Genomic DNA, 14,660 nt, shown 5'->3' with positions numbered 1-14,660 from the left:
GGCTCTGTAGTGTCCTTTCCCATCAGCAGAGGGAGGTAGGTCCCTGGCTGGCGGCCGTCCTGCTGGGAAGCCAGCCCGGTCCAACTCCATCTCCATCCGAGAAGGAGGGCATTTACTGGGATGTGTAAGTGGGAGAACAAGGTCTGGACAAGAAGCACCAGGAAATGAAGAAGGCTTTTGGGTGATGAAGAAGAAGGAAAAAAAAAAGTGATGAGGCTGTAGGAAGGGGTTTAATTTCCGAACTCTGGTTTGCAGAGTGGGATAGCCACGTACATTTATAGTTCCCATCAGTGGGTAGCTCTGGCCGTGCACCACAAAGGTAACCACATCGGTGGAAAGTGATTGATTTGGGGTTTTCTATGAAATTATGGCACTGGGTACTTCTGGGAATGTGTGATCGTGGGGAGGAAGGGATGTGGGGTTTTGAGCTTGTGCAGGCGTTGGCAGGAGGGATGGGGCTGCCAGGGCAAAGAGGAGGGTCAGGTGTGTGGGGCTGAGGTGTAGGGAATGTTTTTAAGAGCTTGTGCAACTGGCGATTTTCGGTTTTGCCAGCCCAGCTGCTCACAGGTATCAGGGGTGTTGCTTTTCCATAATAAACCAGGGTGCCTTTATGCACTTGCTGGTTTTCCATGCCGTTTGGGGGTTGTGCATTGCCCTACAACTGGGACAAGATGAGATACGGGCACTCAGACGTGACTCCTGAGAAACACAGGAAACAACCCAGCGTTTCCCTTCCTTGCTCACTTCTTTGTATCGTTTATATCTCAAATTTTTGAAGACGGTCCTTGCAGACACCTTCAGCAACACCTGAACCAGGGAGAGCCCTCGCTCGACAGGGGAGTCAATGGAAGCCCTGGGCTTTCTCTCTGCTGAAGGCACCACGTCGCACAGAGCCATAATCGTATCCTGAGCTGGATTTCATATGGAATTAGTCAGGAGATAAAATCTTTCCAAAGAAGCGAGACCTTTTCTCAGGAAGCCGTGCATTGGCAGGGAGATCTTTCTTATTTTGGTGGGTTTACTGGGATTTTTTCCTTTGCATTTGGCTAAGCCAGGTTCGTTATTTGTTTAGTGACGCAAGGTTCCCCAGGCACCCGAGCTGAGGAACAGGCCAGGCCCTTTCCTTTTAAAATCGGAGCAAATAAGTAACTTAATTGTGCAAATAGCCCAGGGAAGCTGCCTGGGGCTGGTGCGGCCGCAGCCCCGTTGTGAGCCCACGGGAAGCATCCACCGGTGAGCGCAGCCGCCCTCCCGGCCAGGGAGACGCAGCCTGACCTAAAACTCACAACATCACAACAGTTTGGTGGGGCTCGTTTTCAAGCAAATAGGTACAATTATAGCCGACCCCAAGTATTTTTTCGTTGCGAAATCCTGTCCACCGAACAGAGCACTGCTGTGCTGTGACATTTATTAAAAAACAAAGAGCAAGAGAAACTACGTGTTTACTTTCCAAACTAGGCGTTTATTTTATAACAGTGTCATAGCTCAGTATGGATTTTTTTTTTTTTTTTCCAGCTGGCTGAGTTTTGTGAACTTTGAGTAAACAGGAGCGGGTTAGTCAGCCAGCTACTTAATTGGCTGACGGTGTTTTCATTAAGGGAATTAAAAGCGCTGGGTAGAGGTGCGTTAGTTAGACATACATGGCTAGAAACAGCTCAATCCCAGAGCAACTCAGATGCCGCCTCCCGTGTCCTAATTGCCCTTCAGCCCAAACTGCCTCCACCAGAGACTGCAGCAGCCTGTGAGCCAGCAGCGCGAGGGGAAAACACATCAGCCACGAACAAAACAGACACGTAACCAGCCACAAATCCTCTCTTCCCTATATATATGTATGTATATATGTATGTGTCTCATTAAGTGCGGTCAGAGAATAAAAGTTTTATATTATTTACATCCACTTCTAGGAAGGGGTGGGAGGGATTTATTTTTATTATTTATTATTTATTATTATTAATGGACTTTGCCATGATGCAGCCCGTGAAACTCCTCTTCCACCCATGCAGCAGAAACCCAGTGTCACGTTGCTCTGGTGGAGCCGGGCTGGGACGTTCAGGGATGGGGATGGGACCCGACGGTCAGTGGCAGCCGCAGGATTTCACCACCATGTTGCGGTGTTTCTTGAGGATGACGTTGTTGTTGCTGTCGTAGTAGAGGACGGAGGTGGCACTGAGCTTCGTGGGGGCACAGCACGCCTTGGGGACGGCTTCGGGCTTCATCAGGTGGACCTGGGAGATGGATGAAGCCTGTGAGCGCCGGCAAACGCGGCTCCAGGCAGAAGCAAAAGCATCAAACCAGCTCTTAACTGCAAAAAGCCCGGGTGAATGAGGAGATTATTTCCAGCTTTTTGCAAAAATATTTATTCTAAACTCTGGGCAGTCCTTGCTGCAGTTTATATTGGAGCGGGGCTCATGGCACTGTGCAGGCAAGGCAGCCCCTTCATTAATTTGGGATTTCCGGGCCCTTTTCTCACTGTAAATAGGCAAATGGCTAAAAAAAAAATAAATCAGGGCAGTGCAGGTCTCACTCCTGTGGGGGTGGGGGGTGCTGGGTGCTGTTGCAAATAGAGATCCTCCTTCCAGGCTCAGTGCTGCCCCAAATTTAACATCTTGCACTAAAATCTTAAGAACACAACACATCTCTCAACACGACTCTCCTTCGGCTCAGTCATCCCCTGCTCAGGATGCACGTTATCCCAGTAATTTGCTATACAGCGTAAACTGGGAGGCTCGCAGGCTGCTGGACGCACGCAACCCTTGCTGGCTTTACCCGACATGTGCGATTAATTTATTGCAGGGGCAGCTGAGCTCTCCCAGTTCGGAAGTCCGGTGTTTTTGCTGTCAAACCCTGCTATTTGCAGCACAGGCTGGGGCTGGCACAGCTCCCCAGCCACGTTTGCCCCGGCGCTTCCCAGAAGGGCCAGATCCGGGCGCCAGGTGATTCACATCCTGCCCAAACGGCTCCGTTTCGGGAAGAGCATTGGGTTTAGGGGTGATGGGTGGGTGTAGGGGGGGAAGGGGACCCCTCCCCGCCGCTGCCAGGATCGTGCCCAGCCCTGGAAGGGGCCTCTGGCAGGTTCGTTAATGGAAAAATTAAACCCCACCAGGTGACACCTTCAAAGGCTCGGCCAAGGACTCGGCGCTCCCTGTAATTAACCGCGAACACCGGAGCCGGTGTGACTCTGCCATTGGGAAATCAAACACTCACAGGGCAGGAAATTCCAGAAATTAAAGCACCGGCTGGGATGTGGGGTGGGTTTGGGAAAAACGGGGCATTAAAGCCTTCCTGCTTGGAATATGCTGAGCCCAATGTTTGGGTGCTGAGCCACAGCAGCGTTTCGTGGGACCTTGGATGAAACCCTCGTGTACGGCTGGCGAGGAGGATGCATGGGTGACCTGATGCCCTTCCCCACCGGCTGAGCACCCATCCAGATGTGCACGCACCCACTGATGCTTTATTGGGATCTGGAGCTAAACCGCACCCTCCGACCTAAATGCTCTCAAATGCAAGCATGCCCAGCCCCAAATCCACTTCTCCATCAGGACCCGCCGGGGTCTGACCGCTCCCCCCAGGATCCCCAGCGTCCCCCCCGGGGCTGCCATCGCAGGTTGCACTGACCAAGGACTGCAGGATGGCGTGGTTGGTGGCATTCATGCAGGAGTCCAGGGGGAAGGCACATTCCCCCTCGCAGTAGTAGGCTGAGTACCCCTGTGGGGCGATCACCCAGTCCTGCAAAAAAAAAAAAGGGATTACGCCATGGACTTCACCCTTCTGCACCCCTTCATCTATTCCCCACCTGCAAAAACAACCCAGCCAGCTCCTCCCCGGGCAGCTGTGCCAGCAGCAAGGGTTTATTTTGATTTTTTTTCAGCCTGAGCCATGAGTTGTTCAGGGTCACCGGTGGGGTTTGGGGTTGTGGCAGTTCATGTTTGCCTTCTCAGCTCCCAGGATGGGGCTGCGGCAGCTCCCGTCTGCCCGCACTGCTTACAGATTGCTTTATGGGCAGGAGAAGCCAGGCTGGAAGGGAGCCTGGAGGGGGGGAATAATGATGGATTTTCTTTTTTTTGCATTCATTTCTCCCAGTAGATAAGTACCAGCCAACCAAGGTCCTGAAAGCTGACATAGAGCTCGTGGCGCCGGCAGACCTGCCGCCCGTCCGTGGCATGGACATCGTCTGTGGGAGAAGGGGACAGACAGCGTCAGCCCTACGGTGCCAGCATCCCACTCCTCCCCAGCCATCTCCACTCAAGGGTGGGATTGAAGAGCCCGTATGATCAGGGTTAGTCCAAAAGAACAAAAGAAGAGGAGCCTCCATTGTTGCACAAAAGGAAAAGAAGCTTCAGACCGGCCTGAAATTTATTGCTCCAGCACTGGCACATGGGGATTCAGCCTGGGAAGGGCTAAATCCCAGCTCCGCTCACAGAGCCGTTGGCCTCAAGGGTTTCCCAAGCTAAATGGGTTTGTGAGAGCTGGGGCTTCCCGCTCCCCTCCGGCCTGAACAGCTTTCCAGGGCCGTGACACCCTCCCGGGGTGATGCCCTCCCAGGGTGGCTTCAAAGCCAAAGGCAGTGATGCAAAAAGTCCAATATTCAGGTAGGGTGAAAACCCTGCAAAACACCATTGCCCCAGACCCACTGCACCTCCTGAACTGCAAACAACCCCAATCCTAAAAACCCAGAGCTCTTTGTTCTGCTTCCCTTGGGGCCAAAATTGGGATTTCTGACAGGGCAAGCTACTAACAGAATGTCCCTCAATCAGGGCAGCAGCAGAGCCCGGTGTTTTCCATAGGGACCACTTCTCGCCCTGCAAAGCTCTTACCAAAAATTCCCGGCAGCTTGTTTGGATGCGGGAGGTCGTTCGTCTTCTTGGGCTGCCGCCTCCTCGGGGGCTTGGCCGCCCGTGTTACACGCGCGGGGCTGGGACTCGCCCGGAAAAATGTCACCATGAAGGGCTGCTTGGAGCGGGGACCCCGGCGCCCCAGCAGACCTGCCGAGCCCGGGTCGACGCTGTGCCCTGCAGGGATGGGACCACGCACTGGTTTGCTCTCAGAATGAACTCATTTGGTTATAGCAAGGAGAAAAAAAAAACAGGAAATTTGCAGTGGAGAGCTGTGATTTCAGCATCCCCAGCAGCAGGACCCCCCCCCTCCCAACCCAGGGCTCCCACTCTGCTTTTGCCCCCCAGGTGGGTGTACGATGGGCAGCTTACAGAGGTGGTACGGCATCACCCTGCACGGCTGCCACCGTGCGATGGTCACGCAGAGCAATTCAAGGATTAAAACCAAGTGAGACCCAAGCAACCAATTTTCCCCTTCACCACTGGGGAGGAAAGCTCGGTGTGCTGGGAGGGAAGGGGATGGATGGGGCATTTGTCATCCCCACCTCCATGGGAGCGGAGATGCTTCTTTGAAGCAGACTAGATCCCGTAGTGAGAAGAGGGTTAATCCTCCAGCACACGCACACACACAAACACACGAGGATCCCTCCAGGTAAGGAGTTCATTAAGTGCTAATGGAGTTATTACAGTCCACACCAGGAACCCCATTAGCATGAATGCCTTTAGGAAGCTTCTTGCCTGCAAACCCAGCCGACTTCTGGCGCCCGTGGGTTCTCCATCACAGCTGGAAATTTAAAATTGCAGTGAGGAGACAAACCCCACCACCGCCTGCTGTGGCACCAACAGGGGAGATGAGAGGACTCTGGTTATAGAATCATAGAATCATTTAGGTTGAAAATGACCTTCAAGATCGTCGAGTCCAACCATCAACCATGCCCACTAAACCATGTCCTGAAGTGCCTTGGCTACGCACAGTTCCTGGGGATTTGGCCCCAAATGCTGTAGGTAGGTTAGGCAGGCTTACCATCATCTGTCTCTACGTAGAGTCGCAGCCCCAGGTTGTATTTCTGATCCACTAACCAGTGGTTGCTGGCGGCCGTGACGTCAAACACCAGCCAGCCTTCGGTCCCGGCACGCAGGTCCTGGACATCCAGCAGGAAAAGGTCAGACTCCCTGTAGAAATGGGGGGGGGAAAAGAGCTGGTGAGTAACAGTACCCGAAGGGCACCAGCACGAGCGATAATTCACGGCAATGACTCCTTGGTGCCTGTGTCCATACAGGTCCTGGCACAGCCAGGTCAGGACCGTGGCTCCCGGTGCCTCCGTCTGTGCCAGACATGATGGTGGCAGCTGCCCTGGGAAAAGCATCCTCCCAGCCCTGGCCGAAAAGCTGGGGTGTAGCATTGCCCAGAGGGAAAGCGTGGGAACAGCCGGCCACGGTGGTGCTGCTTCCCTCAGTGTTTCCATGGTAGTGGGAAGGGAAAGTTCTGGGGCTGGTGCTTGTGGCGGGCCCCATCCCCAACTTCATCACCATCCCCATCCTCAACTTCGTCAACATCCCCATTTCCAACTTCATCGCCATCCCCATCCCCAACTTCATCGCCATCCCCAACTTCATCACCATCCCCATCCTCAACTTCATCACCATCCCCAACTTCATCACCATCCCCATCCTCAACTTCGTCAACATCCCCATTTCCAACTTCATCGCCATCCCCATCCCCAACTTCATCGCCATCCCCAACTTCATCACCATCCCCATCCTCAACTTCATCACCATCCCCAACTTCATCACCATCCCCATCCTCAACTTCATCACCATCCCCATCCTCAATTTCATGGCCATCCCCAACTTCACTGCCATTGCCATCCCCAACTTCATCGCCATCCCCAGCTCCATCCTCATCCCCATCCCTGTCTCCATCCTCATCCCCATCCCCATCCCCGTCCCCCTCACCTGTTGGAGTGCTCGGCAGCAATCTCGTAGATGCTGACATGGAGGGTGTTGTTGGCGTGGCGGGTGACACCCCGCGCCTTGTAGATGCGAAACTCGGCGGCTGTCACCGACTCGCCCGTGGGCACCTGGGTCAGGTCAAATCTGAACTCCTTCCAGTACGGCTTTGGGGAGAAGATGTCCTGGTCCTGTTCGACTGCAGAGCAAAAGCCTCAGCGAGGGTCGTGCTGGGCTGCGGTGGCCCTTGCTGCACCACCGGCCACCCCGATGGGCTGATCAGAGCCTGCAGCCCCCCCACCAAGTCCCACTGACATGATTTGCCTCTAATTTGGGGACAAACCCTGCTGGCGCCGGGCCCCTCACCCCACTGAGCTCTTGGCTGCTGCATATTCCCATCTCTCCTCTCCTGAGAGTTTTAATCTTGATGCAACCGCCCTTTATTTTTGCACATAGCCCCCGACTTTATTTTGCTGTAAACTCACCAGCCTCCCAGCTGTCTGTCTTCATTATTAATTTAAAAAAAAAAAAAAAAAAAAAGCACAAAGGCTTGGCTACGGTGGGAGCACTGAAAAGCTGCCCCTAGTCCTGTGATTTAGGGGCTGCAGCTCTTTACACTTCTCCAAAGGGTGAAAAACCCACCCAAACCCCTGAGTTTTGGAGGTCAGCAAGACCGTCTGGAGCAGGAATTGGGTTTTTTGCAAGCTTTTCTGGTAGCAGGTGCTCGGGGGACAAAATCTGGACAGCCTGGGGCTTGCTGGGGCCATCGCTGAGCATCACAGGTCCCCTCACCTGCAAGCTTCAGGTTGATGGAATGTAAAGATTTGCAGCCTACGAAAAACTGAGGAGGGGGGATTGTTGGGTCACTGCTCTGTAAAAATAAAACCTTGCCTCTTACTGAAAATACCTACTTTCTGCAGAAGTCTAGTGCATGTTGGGAAAGGAAAAATCTGGTGATTTTTTTTTTTTTTTTGACGTCCATAAAGAAAAAACCCACCGTCTTTCTTTACGGTAATGCAGCCCCACACAGTTTCTCTAATATGTAATTATTTTCCTCAAATTGTTCTTTAAAAATATTCCAAGCTGCTATGACTGAATATAATTAAAGTGATTAAAGTTCCTCCTGCTTCAGGCACAAAAGCAACGTAACAAATCTGACCTGGCGCTTACTTTTAAAAATAAAACAAACAAATAATTAAATAAATTAAAATGCATGTTTTAAATGCAATTTTTAACTGATTCCGGGGGGGGGGGGAAACATTCCAAATTTAATACACCATAAAGTTGCCACCCCCATTTATTAGCGGGGAGCAGCGTGGCGCATCTCTCCAAACACTGAGATTTTAATTATGCATTCACAGGTCTTTTTTTTTCTTTTTTTTCCTTTTTTCTTTCTTTTTTTTCCTTTTTTCTTTCTTTTTTTCCCTTTTTTTTTTTTTTTTTTTTCTTTTTTAAAACCCCACATTCCCTCAAGCTACTAGGCTCACCACAAGTTATGTTATAAAAAAAGCCCAGGGCCAGGCGGGCAGGGGCGGATGCGGAGAACACTTCCTGCTCCCACGGGGAGGCTGCCCGGCCAGTGGCCAGCTGCGGGCAGGAGGATGCTGCGAGGAGCTGGATCCGGCCCATGCACCCCCTCGGTGGTGGGGGGACACCAGCCCCCCGACCCCACTGCAGCCCCTCAGGCTCTTTTCTGCTTTTCTGTTTCTTCCACCAACGCATCGCTGATGGTTTAATGCTCCTGGGCCATTAAAGACGCTGCCGAAGCCACCGATGCCTCACGGCTCTTGCAAAATCCTTAAATCCCCCCAAAACGCAACCAGAGGAATCACCCCGTTTTGTTTTTTTCACTCATAAACCCCCAGCAGGAGGTCCTGCGGTCAGTTTGGGGGACACCCAGGTACAGAGCGGTGTCTCTTTGAGTATTTTTGGTCACCTGGATATTTCATGGGTCACCCCTTTGCTCCCTGGCATCAGGCGAGACCCAACCAGACTAAATACTGGCTCAGAAACCAGCACGATCTTCACGGGCCAAGTGTCTTCGGCAAAGCGATGCTGTGGGTGGACATTCCTCCGGGGAAGGGCAGGAGGAATTTTATGGCAGAGCCGTGGAGGTTACAGGGACCCAGCAAAACAAAAAAAGTCCCTGGGGTGATTTTTCAGCCTTGGAGAAGGGTGAAAACCTTTGCTAAAGCAGCAGTTTGTTATGAAATCTTTGCACCTGTATGCTGCGGAGGTGATGGAGATCAGAGCTGAAGGCAGAGGGAGGTGAGCTGGTGGGGAGGGAAAGCCCTGGCCAGGGATGAGAAACACTAAAAGCGACCCCAATTAGGTGTGCACCTTGATGAACCAAATGAGCTGGACTTACTAGTGAGCTGCCTAGTATCTGGGATGAGAGACTAAAAGGAATCCCTGCTTTCTCCTCCATTTCGTGGAGCAGGACCAAGGGCGAAGCATCCTCTCCTGTGCTGACATGGGGTTAGAACCGCAGAGGAGGGTGACGGGGATGGGACCGGCTGCACAGTGTTCAGCAAACAGCAATCCAAGCTGATGATCAGCAGGTTGGAGGAGGTTTAATATCACCGTATTTTCTAGAAAAATTATAAATGGCTGCAAAATTATGACCCTGCAGCAGGGGAGCACATGTCACATCCCGAAAGCACCCAGTGCCCTTTGCCCAGGTGGAAAAGTGGGTGCTAAAATGCTGCTGGTGCTGGGGGGTGTGTGTGTGTGTGAATGGGAGATGGGCCCTCCCCGGCCGGCCAGGAGCCCGTCGCGCCTGGGAACCTGCTATTGATTCGGGGCGGGTTGACTCAGCCACACTGCCAACCCTCAATTATCTGTGGGCGGATTATCCGGATTGCAGATGAGACACACTAAAAAAACCTAACCCAAGCTCTTTGCTCTCTTTGCCCCCTCCTTTGGCATTTACCGTCTTCCCCTCAAGAGCTGCTGTGTCTTTCCCCAAAGCTGAATGCCATGATTATGCTGTGTGCTCCCACCACCCCAAAAAAAAAAAAAAAAAAAAAAAAAATGGGGCCATGCAATCCCTGTCCAGGGATGCCCAGCTCCAGCTGGGCTGAGCCCCTCTGTGTCCCCCTGCGTGCTCCCGTTCTCTTCCCAGAGGTGGGGTACCGGGGCCGCCTGCCCTTCATCCTGCTCCCCAGGTTATTTTTAGCTACACTTTTTTTCACTGTAAACTTTCTCTGTTTCTATAACTGCGCATCAGTCATAATTACTGGTCCTGGCTGCTCCCAATGGTCCCCATGATCATATTCCAGACACTAAATTAAAAGGAAATGCCAGGATATTCAACCACATCAAGTGCTCTGAATCCTAAAATAGGTTTAAAGGAGATGCAAGGAAGATGCTATCCTTCACTTGCAAGCAGGAAAAAATAAGCTCCGGAGGTTTTCCAAAGCAGGGAGAGATTTAAGAGTTATCCCAAGTACTATGAAATGCAGCTGAGCCTCTGCCAGGCTCCCACTTTGTCTCACGAGCGCTTCCTCCATCCTCCCGAGATGAACATCGGGAGCCGCAGGACATGGGGCTCAGCACCGGGAACCCCCAGCCTGGCTGCGAGGCAGCCTTGGTCCCCGCTTGCATCCCCCCCCGCGCTCCCCCAGCCCCACAAACAGCCGGCTGAGAGCATGGTGTCACAGGTGGACCCCAGAGGATTCTATTTGCAAAGCTTTTCCCATTTAAAACATGCACAGCAGGTGCGTACAGAGCACCGACACCCCTGCACGGGCTCATCCCGCACTGCCGGAAAAAGCTGCCGCACGTCGCTCGGCAGTGCCGGGTTTTCTGGCCGAGCCGCTGCGGATGCCCAGAGGAGGAGGCACGAACGGCTGCGACATGAGCTCAGGAGTGGGAAAATCCTGACCCTGCTGCTGACAGCAGTTGGATTTTGCTGCTAATTATGTGGGCGCAAAGGCGAGCACCTGCCCGGGCACCGAGGCCGGCAGCGGGCGATGCTCTGCCAGCGCGGGGAGCGGAGCAGCACACCCCAACTCACCGGCTAAATTAAAGAGGTTGCCGTGAGCTCCCACCCCACGCTAATGGCTCCTTGCAGCGCCCGGAGCACTGCAGCTATTTTTTGCAAAGGTGCCCTGCCTTCCTCCCCCAGCTCTTCCCAAGAAACACACCCGGTGAAGCCAGGGTTTGCCAGAAAGATGTCCGGCCACGGGCAGAGCTATCCCACCGCTTCATCCGCGTCGGCCGCGGGGGCAGTCCGGCCACATCCCAGGATGGCGGCGGACGCCGGGAAGGGAAAGGGAGGACATGTGTGTTGTGGTGCCGATGGGCGGTCGCGGGGGGCTCGGGCACGCTGCAAGCCTCCTCCTTGCCTTCCCGTTACAAACCTCTCTGCTCCGTGATTATACCCTGCGTGTAACCGTGACTCACAGCTGGTGGCTCAGCCCTGGCCGAGAAGAAATCTCAAAGCCCATCCTTACCCCAGGCTTAAAAATACAACCCACCTGACTCCTTCAGTTAGGGCACAGAAATAGCATGGGTCAGGCTTACATGAAGTGTTTTATCTTCACGCCAAGAGGCAGCGAGCAGGACGGGACGGGTGGATCCATCATCACCAAACCCAACCGAAGGTGCCTGGTTGGCCGCCCAGCGCCTGGAGGCCCTCGCTGTCCCCAACCCCATCACCTGCCCAGGCCAGCAGGCAGGCAGGGTGCTCTGCCTGCCCAAACCAGGACATGTTTGTGCACCGGGGAGGTTTGTCATTTCCCCTTCCCAGGAAAAAGGTGTGCCGTTGGGAGCCGTGCTCCGGCCTGGCTCACACAGGGCTACGCGGGCTGGCTGGGAGCAAAGAGGTCCAAGTGCCCAATGGAGCACCGACTTACCCCATTTGCATGCCCCATCAGGGTAATTGTGCAGCAAATTATGCATGTAAATGAAAGCTAGCCTTCTCCCACAAAAATTTATTTAATTAACATGAAGGGGCTGACGAAGCCGCAGAAATCAAAGCCATTCAAATTGAAGGCTGGAACTCTGTTCCCTACTCTCCCAGATGCTCCAGGAGCACTGGGAAGGGGAGCGGTGCCAGCACCCCTGCGCCAGCACCAACACCTCCCGGGTGGCTCCCCAGCTCCCCCCAAACTTCCCACCCTGGTTGTCATCAAACCTGGCCATTTTAAAGCACTTTTTGCTGCTTGTGTGTTGTCTTGAGTGCTGAGGAGAGCTGGGATTTTGTGCCCCAGTATCTGCCTCCCTTGGTCTCAGCTTCCCTGGGATGCTGAGCCCCCCCAGCCCCAAGGGCTCTAGATGGGAGCTGGGTGCTGGGTGCCTGTGCCCGTGGGCTCCCCTGACCACCACCCGGAGCCGCAGGGTCTGTCCCAGGGAGATCCAGGACCTCTTTACATCCACACATGGGATAGGGGATGTAAGAATGGATGGAGAGGACTTGGGAGACACATCCACGGCCCTCCCTCACCCATACCTCCTCCCGAGGGTGCACATCCCCTCCCTGCCTGGTCTCCCCAGGGAGGGTTTCTCCCCATGCCCAGAGCACTGGCTGGGGGGGGGAACCCCGTGCGGGGTCTGGAGGGGTACAGGGGAGAAAAGGGACCCTTGTCTGGTCCCTGGTGGTGCCATGGGAAGGCACCTGCCCATTGCACGCCCTTTGGCACACCACGGTGCAGCAGCCAAATCCAGCCATGCGCTGGGAAGGCATTCCCGAGCCCAGGACACTGGCCACATCTGCGGCTCATGGGTCAGGACGCTGCTCCGTGCCTACTAACCCCCGCCCTGCCCCGCAACTCATCCCTCAGCCTTTGCACAAATGCTCCCCAAATGTGCTTGGCCTGGACAGGGACACCCCAACACCCCTTAAAGCAATGAGCAGAAGCAGAGAAAAGCTGCGTATCCAAATGCCTGGATTTGTGCATCCCGCTGGGTTTAGAACCCCCTCGCAGTGCCTGCCCTCATGGGGGGGACCCCTTGCACCCCGAGTGCTCGTGGTCCCACTGATGCTGGCTGGAAATAGCCCTCCTTTCCCTGCCGCTCACGCAACCACCTGGAAATAGGATGGTGGCTGGAACCCAGCATTGCTCAGTAACCAGCTGGACGGGATTCCAGCAATAATTAGCAACCTTGAGGATTTTATTTTGAACCGTGATTCAATGGTCCACCGCGGGTAATTCGGTCCACCCTGCTGTTGGCACGGGAGAGCTGCTGTCCCGCCTGTGTGCCCCGCTCGCTCTGCAACCAGTTCGCATGCGCCCACCGAAATGGGGAGCGCAGGGTGGGCAATGCAACTCCCTAAAGCGGGACAAGCCTCTCTCATCCCCAGGTTTCCAGCCTCCTGCCGCTGTGTTACGATGAGGATAGCATTTTGGGGGGGGGAAAGCATCCCAGTTCATTGCAACTTGGGGACAAGCTCACCGAGGTGACTCCGCTTGGTCCCGAGCCCACCAACCCTCAGCCCACCCTCGCTGCATGACTTTCCCCTTCTCCCTCTCCACTTCTTAAAGCCGAACTGGGTTTCGCAGCCTTGCCAGGCCCCACGGTGACCCTCTCCCAGCACCCAGGCTGCAGCCCCACGGCCACCGCATCCCTCACGCCCGCTCTCCCGCAGTTATTAAGCTCAACTTTGGGCACAAAAAACTTTTCTGAACTGGGACGCGCTGAGAAAGAGCCCCGGCACCGAGGGATGCTCGGAGCTGTCGGGGCAACAGCTCCGGTCCCCTGCCCGCCCGCCCCGGGGGGTCGCCGGTGACCCCCCCCCTCGGTCCCCCCCGGTGCTCCCTGCTCCGCTCCGGTCCCCCCCCGGTCCGTCCGTGCTCCCCGGTCCCTCCGCTCCTTCCCAAGCCGCCCGGCTCCTGTCCGTACACCCTCCCCCGTGCCTCCGCGGGCTCCGGTCCCTCCGGTACGCCCCGGTTTGCTCCGGTGTCCCCCCCCTTTCTCCCGTCTCCCCGGTTCTACCAAAGCCCCCTGGAACCTGCCCGCAGTCCCGGTCCCCCGCTCACCCAGATTGACGAGACTGACGACGGTATCGGCTCGGCTGACGACTCTACCGGGCGGGGGGCTTTGGGTGCTAAGCCCGGTAAGCACCCTCCGCGATACCGCCGCCTCTTCTTCCTCCTCCTCCTCTTCTCCCTCCTCCTCCTCCTCCTCCTCCCCGGCCACGGCGTGATAAAGATCGAGCATGAAAAGCGGCGCGGCGGCGGCGGGGGAGCGGGAGGCGGCGGGGGTCCGCGGCCGAGGCCGGCCGGGCAGCCCCAGCACGGCCAGGATCTCCCGTTGCACCTCCCGCCGTTCGCCGCCGCTCAAGCGCCGCTGGAGGAAACCGGCGGCGTGAAGGCGGCGGCGGAGGAGCCCGCTGCCGGTGCCCAGTTGGAACAGCACGGCCGCCGCCCACAGAAGAGCCAGGGCACCCAAAGGACCCCGACCCACAGCCGGGACCACCGAGCGTCCCATGGCACCGCCGCCCGAACCGGTTATCTCCTCCCCCGCCCCCCCGCCCCCGTTACCCTCCCCGCACCCCCCGCCCGCACGGTGCGGGCACGGGTAAGGGTACGGGTACGGGTACGGGTACGGGTACGGGTACGGGTACGGCCCGCCCCGGTGGGGTGAGGGAAAGGGACGGTCCCGCCGGCGGCGCCGCCCCGGCCCCGGCTCCGGGATGTCCCGGCCCTCCCCGCCCGGAGGCCCCCGGGGCATGGGGTTGCATCGCTGGGCAACGCGAAATTGTGGGCAGCCAGCCCCAGGGATGGTCACCCGCGTGGGCACCCAAACCCGTGGGCACCCAAACCCGTGGGCACCCAGCCCTAGGGATGCTCATCATCATGGGCACCCAAACCCGTGGGGACCCAAAGCTATGGGCACCCAGCCCCAGGGATGCTCACCCTCATGGGCACCCAG

At 55.8% G+C, this 14,660-nt stretch overlaps 1 protein-coding gene across 1 annotated transcript; it reads right to left on the bottom strand.

Annotated features, from left to right (window-relative positions):
• Positions 1-1,441: 1,441 nt before the first annotated feature.
• On the bottom strand, positions 1,442-14,243 carry LOC104322341 (bone morphogenetic protein 8B-like). Its single transcript, XM_069803067.1, has 7 exons — positions 13,766-14,243; positions 6,789-6,981; positions 5,857-6,005; positions 4,815-5,009; positions 4,092-4,171; positions 3,616-3,726; positions 1,442-2,225 (listed from the first exon to the last, which is right to left on the bottom strand). The coding sequence occupies exons 1-7, from the start codon at positions 14,214-14,216 to the stop codon at positions 2,076-2,078; spliced, it is 1,329 nt and encodes a 442-aa protein (XP_069659168.1). The 5' UTR covers positions 14,217-14,243; the 3' UTR covers positions 1,442-2,075.
• Positions 14,244-14,660: the final 417 nt, after the last annotated feature.

Source organism: Haliaeetus albicilla, chromosome 16 (genome assembly GCF_947461875.1).
Source record: "Haliaeetus albicilla chromosome 16, bHalAlb1.1, whole genome shotgun sequence".
NCBI classification, from domain to species: Eukaryota; Metazoa; Chordata; class Aves; order Accipitriformes; family Accipitridae; genus Haliaeetus; species Haliaeetus albicilla.
The sequence above is the reverse complement of the archived record's forward strand: the minus strand, read 5'-3'. Positions and strand labels throughout refer to the sequence as shown.

Bases quoted from the DNA above. Each gene is read 5' to 3' on its own strand.
- LOC104322341 (XM_069803067.1), bottom strand. From the start codon at position 14,216: ATGGGACGCTCGGTGGTCCCGGCTGTGGGTCGGGGTCCTTTGGGTGCC. The intron at 5,010-5,856 runs GTAAGCCTGCCT...CCATCCCTGCAG, and splicing joins CTACGTAGAGACAGATGATG to GGCACAGCGTCGACCCGGGC. The intron at 3,727-4,091 runs GTACTTATCTAC...TTTTTTTTGCAG, and splicing joins TTCAGGACCTTGGTTGGCTG to GACTGGGTGATCGCCCCACA.